This window comes from Wolffia australiana, chromosome 1 (assembly GCF_029677425.1).
Source record: "Wolffia australiana isolate 7733 chromosome 1, ASM2967742v1".
NCBI classification, from domain to species: domain Eukaryota; kingdom Viridiplantae; phylum Streptophyta; class Magnoliopsida; order Alismatales; family Araceae; genus Wolffia; species Wolffia australiana.
The window spans coordinates 6,095,383-6,106,633 of record NC_135835.1 but is presented as its reverse complement, the minus strand read 5'-3'; the positions used below and the strand labels follow the sequence as shown (position 1 = coordinate 6,106,633).

General features: G+C 41.4%; 1 protein-coding gene across 7 annotated transcripts in view; it reads right to left on the bottom strand.

Moving 5' to 3' along the window:
- Positions 1–255: 255 nt before the first annotated feature.
- The window catches only part of SRT1 (sirtuin 1), a 28,045-nt gene continuing 17,049 nt past the window's right edge, over positions 256–11,251 (bottom strand). For 3 of the 7 annotated variants that reach the window (XM_078575681.1, XM_078575718.1, XM_078575726.1), the window contains 9 exons: positions 10,570–10,680; positions 10,082–10,161; positions 9,262–9,340; positions 8,945–8,998; positions 2,002–2,095; positions 1,620–1,702; positions 1,279–1,346; positions 1,085–1,184; positions 256–597 (listed from right to left, as the gene is read on the bottom strand). In XM_078575681.1, the coding sequence (XP_078431807.1) occupies positions 322–597; positions 1,085–1,184; positions 1,279–1,346; positions 1,620–1,702; positions 2,002–2,095; positions 8,945–8,998; positions 9,262–9,340; positions 10,082–10,161; positions 10,570–10,680 (945 nt within the window). In that variant the 3' untranslated portion in view covers positions 256–321. The remainder of the gene's footprint in view (positions 598–1,084; positions 1,185–1,278; positions 1,347–1,619; positions 1,703–2,001; positions 2,096–8,944; positions 8,999–9,261; positions 9,341–10,081; positions 10,162–10,569; positions 10,681–11,251) is intronic. The other 4 variants (XM_078575688.1, XM_078575696.1, XM_078575702.1 and 1 more) reach the window with 4 other exon arrangements.

Below are 11,251 nucleotides of genomic sequence, written 5' to 3'. Positions count from 1 at the left end.
TTGACCTTTTTATTTTTACTTTGATTTGGTACAAACAGCATGATCAAATTATATGGTCTATTCTAATGAACAAATCCTCAACCAAATCAAGATCTGACAAAGTTAAGGCCAGACTTAGGTTCTCCCTTAAAACCAAGGCCAAGACAGAGTCCATCATTCCCTAACCAAGTTCAGGCGAATTTCCTCTGCCAAGGAAACAGCCAGATGCTCCCCTCTTCTCAATCAATGTTTGGGTCTTATTACCTCTCTCTCCCATCAATAAACAAGCAAACATTGATATCAACCACGGATGATCATTGTCGATTAAGGTTAGAAGAACTCTTAATTGTCCCTGGGGCGCTTAAATAGTGAACGAGTATCAATTGCAATGGCTGTCCCTCGGTCCAAGGGTAGAGATTCTTTAGATTCTTCTTCGGGAAAGTGGGAACTGTAGGTGACTATCTTCGTGACGAAGGCGTCCACTCGGAGAATGGATCTGGGGAGAGAGCTACTTCTCAGTGTGGCATGCTGCCCCCCCCATAATCCCTGTCCTATGGCAGAGGCACGCAGGTTCTGCATCATCACATTATCATCATAGTCAAAGCTCGTGTCCGGGGCCTGGATAGAAATAAGGACATAATGAGCATCAGATGATGAAATAATGCCGTGGAATGTTGTTTTGGGTATACCAGAGAAAATAAAATGCAAATGAAGATAGATATGGGGAGGAGATGGCAATCTAGATGTATACTGAGATAGACATAGAGATAGAGATGGGAAATAGCGTGGTTCTCCAATTTTTTTAGTGAATTCAAGGAAATTTATGGGATAGAGATAAATATAGAAAAGGAAATAGTGACGGAGACGGAGAAAGAGAGAGATAAAGATGAAGATGGATGTAGAGTCAGATATTGGAATCAGATGGATGTAGAGATAGAGATTGAGAGATAAAGAGAGATAGAGAGTATATAGTAAAGGAGACGTGAAGAGTCAAAAGAAAGAAATAGACATAGCACACTATTGTTAATTTCTTTTAAGAAACATACCCCCAGAAAAAAGAACCAAAATATCAATTCAGGAAATTTGGTAGGTAAATGAGACATACTTCGAGGTCAATGGCCCAAGTGATTATGATGTATGGAAGACCACAACCTTCACTGAGATTAAACTTCAGAATCAGTTTGAATGACTTGTTCTTCGTCTTTCTGAATGGGATGGGATTCAAAGCACAAATAAAATTGTTAGATTGTTTCCTCTTATTTTCTTTACATCCTATTCTAATTGACCTGCTATTTTTACCTCCTCATCAAAAAAGGTTGTACGCTTAACACCGTCGGTTTCAAATCCAGCCTTTCAGGAAAAGAGACCTAAGAAGGGGGACAACATCAACGTCAGGCTAAGAAAACAAAACAAGAAATTGCAGAACGCACATGAAACTACAATACAGCAACAAAATTTTCCCCACGCGAACAAAGAAATATTCTACAAGTGATATACAAAAAAACCCAAGAAAAGCACTGAATAGGAATCAGATAGATTATAAAATAACCTCATAGAAGTGCAAAGCACAACGAAATGTTCACATTTGTATTTCTATGAAATGTTCAAAAACATGATGGATATTTAAATAAGGATAATACCTCGACAGAGTTTATAAATGGTATTGGTGCTTTGTCTCCGTGGATGCTAGAGATTCTAAGCGTCCAGGTTGTGTACATACTTCCTGAAGAAGAAATCAAAATTATAAGGTAGTTGAAAACAAATAGGCCAGTCCATTCTCAGGTTTTGTTTGAGTGACCCGCTTGTCAACGTGATACTAAGTGGACAAGACAAGCATAATGAGCTCAAAGAAAATAGAGGCCTACCAATGTGGTAGACAATTCAATCAGCTATAAGAAAATATGTTGATGAACATAGATCGAGAATATAAAAAACACTATTTGATTTTGATGAACGAAAATTAAAACTCATATCTGTTAAACGTTGAAGAGAAAAAGAGCAGCCCACAATATGTAAACTAACTTTTGGGCGATTGATAAAGGCCAAGCTGAACACGGTCAATTCGAACATATGGTGGTATCAGAAGATTAAGATTTTTCATAACGCCTGAGATTACCTGAAACAAGCAGAAACCATTAAGGAATCATAGCATAAAAATGTGTCAACAGAAACAATGAAGTTGATGAATCAATAAACACAAATCATGCGTTGTATCAAAAGATAAATATTTGTCAACACAGCAGAGATCAATTGAAGTACTTGCTTTAACTAACAGAAGAGGAAAACAGCATCTGTAATCAAGAAAGAAAGTTTAAAAAGGGTAAAATAAACATATTTCCAGAATTGGATAAATTCAAACTGATAAACATATTGCACTTCTGTTACACTCCCGCCAAGATCTTCAGTTGAGCGAGAATGCAACAAGGTTCCCGTAAGGAAATTCAAGAATACTATCGTCCAACAATCAGGTTCAAGAAGACAGATGAACGAGATAATAGTCCAAGAACAATAGGGTGATGAAAGAAAAGAAGAATTAGGAGTCTAGTCGTATGGATCTCCTCCCTCTGGGTCGGGCGTCTCCCGCTCTCCAGGCTCGCAACTTCCGAAATACGAAAATCAAGAAGCCTGTCTTTCTCCTTAGACCTTTATTTATATGCGACTCTGTTGACCAACTATGAGTTGGTTGACCGGCAGCGCTTCGTCCTCTGATATGTCCTAGGCCGGACTGTATCAACTTCCCCCTTTTATTTCCCTACCGTAGTTGAATTTCAATAGATCCCCTCGGGAACATCTATCAGACTTAGGATTCAGTTGGTTCTCATATCTAGTTTACATTAAAAGTCATGCAATTTGGTGTTAAACCCAATTTTCTAACCATAAAAAATGAGTTTGTTTCTCTGCTTTACTGTGCTCATTAATCTCCATCCGCTACTCAAGATGGTTCCACACATCCAGAATTCATCATGAAAAGTGGTGTACGAAGACTCTGATACAATCACTCTGCTATCCTAAGCCCATTTGCCTCAAGAACTGGCTCATCTTCCAGCCCTGATGCCTCAGCACGATCGCAGTCCAGTGCGCTGCACCAGCGAGGACACACGGGAAGACATCGAAGAGCTTTATTATCACCCTTGTGGACACCAGGGCTGCAGTCGCCAAGGGCGTCCCTGCTGGTGGGATGACGCAGAGGCCTGCGGTCATCACGTGGGACCCCACCACTGGATAGCTGACCTTCCTATCTTTTCAGGAGGTGGCCCGGATGGCTGGCTGAGATGTGTGGAGCAATAATTCATGGTGTTTCCCTGCAGCTGTCGCAGAATGGATCCATCTGATTTCATCCTATTTGTGCGGAATGGCCTCCTGATTCTGTTATCTTGATGACTCTAAGGGATACCAGAGCCGAGCCGATTTCAAGAGCCAGTTGCGCAGACACTTTGGACTCAAGCCCAGCAATGCCTACTGTCAATTGTTCAATCTGTGCCAAGCTGGCACAGTGGACGAGTTGGTGACCGAGTTCCTGGAGCTTGTAGGCTATCTCCTTGACCTAGCGAAAGAGATGGCCATGAACGCTCTCCGTGCCACTTTGAAGCCCAAGATTCAAGGAAATGTTTACTGCTACAACTTACAAAGCCCAAACGTCTTCATCAACAGCGCTCTCAAAATGGAAACAATTTAACAAGAAATTCATGACACTTTTGCTCTGCCCCACGAGTCCCACATCCTCAAGGATTAGAAGGCCCCGGCTCTAGCAACGGAGAATGTTGACTGAACAACCTGCGCCAACTTCCCATGCCTAAATCTGACCCAAGAGGAATTTCTTACACTCAAAGCTGCCCCCCCCTGCTATCAGTGCAACAAGAGGTTTACATCCAGGTATCAATTTCGCAAAAACCTCAATATTCACTGTCATGCCAGGTGGCGAGCCACAAGACGGAGACGTCACTGACACATCGCCTGCAGACAGTACTAAACCAGCTTGAGGACAAGATGGAAAGGATGGGTGGAGTAATGAAATGATCCCTCTCCTATCGCCAGCCACTATGGGTCTTTTGTATTTCCCTTTTCCTCTTGCATGCCCGTTTTAACCATGTAGTGCTACTCAAGGAACCACAATTCTGGTAAAAATTATGGACGCTATAAACAATAGTTAGTGCATCCATTTATTCTGAATGCATTTAAAAAGGAAGGAACAAAAAATATGTTAAGATACCACCCTAAATCTCAGTCATTGGTAGCAGATCTGAGCTGTGATGGATTCATTGCAATAGATCTCAATGTAGAATCCAAAACAGACAATGCCTGACCTGGATAGAGCCATTGGGATGGTAATGGATGAGGAGAAAAGATTGAAGATCAATCCAGATGCATTCAAAGGAAACTCAGCAGCCTACTCTACCAAGAAGGACCCAACTTCTCAAGGCGACCACATTGGAGGGCGCACTGGTGCTGGGCAGCAAGGCGTCAACACAGGTCTGTCCCAGGGAGCAAGAGCTGCCCCAAGAGATGATCTGTTCCGTGTTTACTGCAAGAAGCGGAGCAATACTAAGGAGAATTGCTTGAAGTTAGCCCAGAAGAATCAGCAGCAGTCAAAGAGGGGTATATGTAGCTGCCCCCCAGCCCCAAGAGAATGGGGAGATATCATCTGCAAAAGGAAAGTCAGTTGAAACTCTTGAAAGAGGAGACGAAGTCCAACAGCTGAAAGAAGGCATGAGACAGATCATGGAATTGCTAAGCTCCACATCCCTGGCACAATCAGGTGAGAGTTATGCACTACTTGGGGTAAAACATCTTTCTAACTCAGGTCACAACTGGATCTTAGATACAGGAGCCACTGACCATATGACCCCAAATAGTTCCCAGTTTACCACTTATCTGTCTATCAGTGAACCACGCAAAGTTCTTGCCGCAGGGGGGATGCATTCTACCAGTGGTTGGTACTGGAGATGTTCGCATTAACCACTCCTGCATTCTCAAAGGAGTTCTACATGTGCCGGGCTCAAGGCGCAATTAATATCCTTGCAAAGTTTAGTGTGTGACACTGGTTGAAGATTTGTTCTTGATAGTGATGTTTATTTTCTATGACAAGGTGTCCAGGGGGAGGACTTCATCTGCTAGAAGAGAGGAGGGACTACTCCTACTTAAAGACTATCCCACTGCTTGTCTCAAGCTGAAGACCGGATACAATTACTGCATAGGCGGATGGGGCACCCTGCATTTGAACTTATGAAATTATGTTTTCCTACAATTTTTTATGGATTTGATGTCAGTACTTTGGTATCCGAAGCCTGTCAACTGGCTAAGCATAAACAGTCATCTTTTAAAAGTTAAAATGAAAGAAGTCTTCATCCATTTGACTATATCCATAGTGATGTATGGGGACCATGTCCGGTGTCAAGTTTATCTGGGTGTCGCTGGTTTGTGGTGTTCATTGATGATTGCACTCGGTTCATGTGGTTGTATCAATTAACTTCCAAGGATGAAGTGACAATGACCATTCTACAATTTTGCCAAGTGATAAATAACCAGTTTGGGGCCCAAATCAAGCGCCTTAGATCTGACAATGCCAGGGAATATTTCAATGCCACTGTTATCATTTGTTTCACTCAGAGAGGCATCATACATGAATCCGCATGCATCAATACCCCACAGCAGAATGGTCTAGCTGAAAGAAGAATCGGATACACCTTGGCAACTGCTAGGTCATTGCTATTTCAGGAAAACATGCCCAAATACTTTTGGGGGGAAGCAGTCATGACAGCAGCACATCTTATCAATAGAATACCTTCAAAGGTAACCGGACATCTGAGCCCAGTTGATCAGATGATGTCGGCTTATCCGGGGCCGAAAATAAAACTAAGCTGACAAGCAGAGTTTTCGGATGTGTAGCCTATGTGCATGTACAGTCAGGGAAGTTGGACCCACGGGCACTTAGGTGTGTCTTAATCAGTTACTCTAGTACCGAGAAAGGATACAGGTGTTATCACTCTGAATCCAGAAAATTCTTCACCTCTGCAGATGTCACTTTTTGTGAGCAGGAGATGTACTTCAAGCCACAATTGGAGGGAGTCGCAACTCAGTAACACCTGCATCCACAGAGTCCTCATTTTCTGGTCTTCCACATGAAGATCAAACTGAAGAGAATCATTGGTCTCAGGAGGAAAGCATATCACCACCAGAGCCACTGAATGCTGAGCCAGAAAATACTGAGTTCACTCAGAGAGTGCCACCAGAAATTGTCCAGCCAATACCAAGCCCAGCCAGAGACATGCCTGAGATGGGAGTCAAAGCTGCAGGTGAGGAGTTGGTGGAAGAAGGATTATCAGGTAGGGAACCAGTGGAGGAAGCTAGCAGCAGCCAAGCAGAAGATGACCTGAGATGACCAATTGCTCTACGGAATTTTGTGAGAAGCTGTAGGCAGACTCCAAGATATCCTCTGAGCAATTATGTGTCATATGATCAACTGAGTCCCCAGTATAAAAGTTTTGTGAGTGTTCTGAGGAATACATCTATTCCAAGAACTTTGACTGATGCACTCAGAAGTAGGGAGTGGAAGAAGGCAGTGGATGAGGAGATGGAAGCACTTGAAAGAAACAAAACATGGGAACTGGTCCCTCTCCCTACAGGGAAGAAAGTGGTTGGATGCAGGTGGTTATACACTCCCAAGTTCAAGGCTGATGGAAGCTTGGAAAGGTACAAGGCCAGATTGGTAGCAAAGGGTTATACCCAGTCATAGGGTATTGATTATTTTGAGACTTTTGCCCCAGTAGCTAAGTTCAACACAGTGAGCATTGTAATTGCTTTGGCAGCAAAGCTTGATTTGATCATTCTCCAATTAGATGTGAAAAATGCATTCTTACATGGTGACTTGGAAGAGGATGTGTATACCCCCTGGATATCTGCTGTCAGATCAGCCAAATATTGTTTGCAAACTGAGGAAGGCATTGTATGGCCTCAAACAATCCCTCAGGACTTGGTTTGGACGATCTACTCTAGCTATGAGGATTTTTGGTTATCGATAGAATAACGGAGACCCATACGATATTTATCAAGCACAGCTCTTCAGGAGAGTTGACGGTACCTATAGTTTATGTTGATGATATTCTAATTACAGGGGATGACCAGGAGGAGATTCAAAAGTTGAGCAGAAAGCTCTCTGAGCAGTTTGACATCAAATCACTTGGCATACTCAAGTATTTCCTTGGGATTGAAGTGGCATATTCCAGAAAGAGTGTGTTTATCTCACAACACAAGTAATTGTTCAAAAAAAAAAATCTCACAACACAAGTATACTATAGATTTACTCCAAGAGACAGGAATGCTTGATTGCAAGCCAACAAGTTCTCCAGTTGATGTGAATGTGAATTTCAGAAAAGGGGAACATGGCTCTCTGGTAGACAAAGGCTCCTTCCAGAAACTTGTAGGGAGATTGATTTATTTAAATCATACTCACCCTGATTTATCGTATGATGTAAGTACCTTAAGCCAGTTCATGAGTGACCCTTATCATATTCATCTCCAGGCTGCATATCGTATCTCGGCGTACAAGAAGAACACAGTCTGACAAGGCATCTTATTCACCCGTGGAGGTGACTTGTCAGTTAAAATTTACTCGGATGCTGATTATGCCAGTTCAGCAGTGGATAGACGATCCACATCGTGATACTCTACGTTTATTGGTGAGAGTCTGGTCACATGGAGAAGTAAGAAACAAAAGGCGGTGGCTCGTTCGAGTGCGGAAACAGAATTCCGTGCTATGGCCCATGAGATCTGTGAAGGTTTATGGATAAAGGGGTACTAGAGGATCCCAAGTTGTTTCATGCCCAGTCAAGCATGAAGCTCTACTGTGACAATCAGTCTGCTATTGCAATCGCTCACAATCCAGTTCAACATGACCGCACCAAGCATATAGAAATTGATTGTCACTTCATCAAGGAAAAAATTGATGCAGGCCTCATCCTTCCCACATTCGTTGGGTCTTTACAGCAGACAGCTGATGTGTTCACAAAAGGAATGAAAGGACCTCAATTCCAACAGCTGGTACCCAAGCTAGGCATGATCAACATTCATACCCAGCTTGAGGAGGGGTGTTAGCCAGTGTTGCTTTTCCATCTCTTATTTTAAATATTTCCGTTTTAATGTGTAAATGGGCCACATTTATATAAGTGGACCCATGTGACTTAATATGAGTGGCCCCAGTCCATTTAAGAGCAAGAGACTTAATATGGTGGGGCCAGCCCATTTACTCTTATTGGCTGGTATTTAAACCAGCTGTAATAGGTGCATGAGTAAGAAGTTCTATTCTTGTATTTGAAAAACCTAGCCACTACAAGGGGGTTTAGGAGAAAGTGCAGGAGGAAGAACCAGAGCTGTACAAGGGGAACTAAGTTTAACACATACGTCGTACCAAAACCGATATAGAAAAGAACCAGCAGTCCACAAGCATGAAAAGTTCAAAGAGAACCTGAACGAACACAAGAGTTGAGAGACTAGCACAAGATTAAGAGAAGCCGGATCAGCCCTCTCTCTTCAGGAACCGAACAGGATGACTGGATCAGACCTCTGATGCACGATGGAGCCCACTCAACTTCTTGATGTCTCTTCAAATGAAACTGTCCCCTTAAATAGAGGAGTTTCCTGACTTTATTCGAACTACACGCTCGTGCGCAATCAGCACGCACCTGTGGAGCACGGCCTGCACCCCCTCTTGTTGTGATAAGTCCTCTGCAGAGGCTTATCAAAATATCCTTACCAAAATTCTCTAATAAATGAACAACATCCACACCTCTCCCAACAAAATAGTTTGTCATTAATCAAAATCCATTCAGTTGATCTGTTATATGGAATTCCGTTAAGCACAGTATATGACCTTATTCACAAAGATCACTGAGAAATTACTTTATTGGATAAATAAAGAAATAAAAAGAATAGAACCCATTAACAGATTGATCAAATGAAGAATAGTTACCTCATCAACTAACCCGTGAATCACTAAGGCCGCCTTTTTGTCCTTTGGGGTTGGCTGAATAAAATAAAAAAATCATGCCTTTTTTTCTGTCACCTTTCATTAAGCATAAAAACAATTTTGATAGGTTTCAAATAAGACACATTAAGCTGAATTCTCAAAATAGATTCATCCAATTTTACTCACAAGATGGATGTTTCAAATGATCCACACAGGATAACGTCTTCATATCTTTTACAGAAGAAAACGAGCATATTTTCACTTTTAGGTGAAATGATACGTTTCAGTTATGAATAAAAAATAGCTTAATAATGGCATACCTGAAGGTTTACAATAACAATTTTTCCTCCACCACGAAGGCACTTCAGAGGCAAGTTGCATGCAGGAGTTATTTGTAAACTGGGCACAGAAAATATATTAATAATGTCCAAGATTCGACTATTTTCAAATTAAAGCAATTACATCAATTCTCAGAAGTGTGCAAGTGTGGTAGTCCTCTTCAGACTTTAGTATGATCTCAGGAGGTTCTTATCAGAATCATACTACAATGCTTAGTTTAGAATTTAATGGTTAAAAATAGCAGTCCCAAAAACAAAACATTATTTTAAAACCAAAAATGTGGACGGAATAACTGTAAGTATCAGCTCCATGTCTTCACCTGGAGAGACATGCATCACATTCCAATTATGTTTCCAACGAGAAAACGACCCTTACATAACAGGGATTTGACCTGTATAATTACAGGTAACAGCCATAGTGGGCTCGCCCCAGTAAATGTCCGCTTAAGGATATACATACAAATACATGCGAGGAAGTATTTTATGAAAATAGTACGTGAAGCAATAATGAAGAAATATATAATGGCATTGTCTCACAGCAAGGATTGGTTAATATGAAGGATAATAGGCAAAAAAAGAAAACCCGAATCATTCTTTTCAGAAAATATTCTAGCAAACCAAAGGGGAAGCCAATCATAACTTTTAGATTCACCTTTTACATTTTTCAGTTGTGTTTTCAAAAGAGAAGGGGTAATATATCCGATTACTTGTGTTTCTAAAGCTAATCCTTAGATTTAGATACTGACTTGCCACGAAGAATCGACTGAATGTAATTAGAAATTTAGGGAAACTGCCACGATACCTCGTTCCCAAACAGAGTATGACATCTGCCATTTTGCAATGTTTCTCCGCAGGCTTCATCTCTTTAGGTGGCAATACATCCTGAAATTACAAGAGGTGATGATTTGGACAAGATAATTTCGTAGTAACCATCACACAAAAGAAGTTAATTGGGCAACTAATATCTTGAATGTTTTCTTCAAAAAATATATATATATCATGAATGTTTGAAAGTATCTAACACAACTAGAAATTCAGACTTGTCAAAGAGACCATAGTACATAATTTGTAGACTTAGCATGATATGTTCAAAGACAACTTTTTTGGAAAGATTGAAGAGAAACCACCATTTGACATGAACAAGGGATAAGGAATAGCCCATGAAGTTGTGATACGATGTCCAACCCCTGGTAGGGATATTTTCACCATTAACTCATTATGCATATCTTTTGAAATAAATGCACGCTCCCAGAGGAGAGCAGTAATGAACTTTGAACTGGGGGGAAGAACCTCCCGAAGAGGGTGAGCTGCTGATTGGTGCCTGTTACCATTGGCTCCTACTTCCTTTCCTCTCTGGAGAAATACTCCTAGGTCTCTATTGTTGGTGTCAGAGCCGGCATCCTGGTCATCACCGCAACCATAAGTTCATTAGCTGCACTGAAATGGATAAACTGGAACAGCAGTGATTCGAAAGCATCAGAGACATATCAGCACTAGACATAGATTAGATTGGAAAAGATTGAACAGCTAGTCTGACAGGGTGCGACTCCTCCAGATACATTTTCTCAACAAACTCCAACTATGTACACAGTCGATCTTCTCCAGGATCCTGGTATACTGGCCTCTTAGTCACTTGATACTCCTTATGAACATTGCAATGTTTTCCTTTGGATAAAGCCCTCAACGGTTTATACAGATGCAAACATCGCTGCATTTAAGGTTGATCTTTTCTGGTGGTAACGTGATTAGCTGGTCCTAAAAGAAACAACCAGTGGTCGCATGATATCATGCACTAATTTCATGAGCTCAGGGCCATTGTGAAGTAATATGGATTAACCAAATGTTTCTGAATTTGGTCACTTGCAGCACAGCAGGTCAGTTTGGTTGTTCTGTGACAAGTTAGCTATCACCATTGCCCCTGATCCAGTTCAGCACAAATGTGTGAAGCATGTGGAAATGGATCAACATTTTT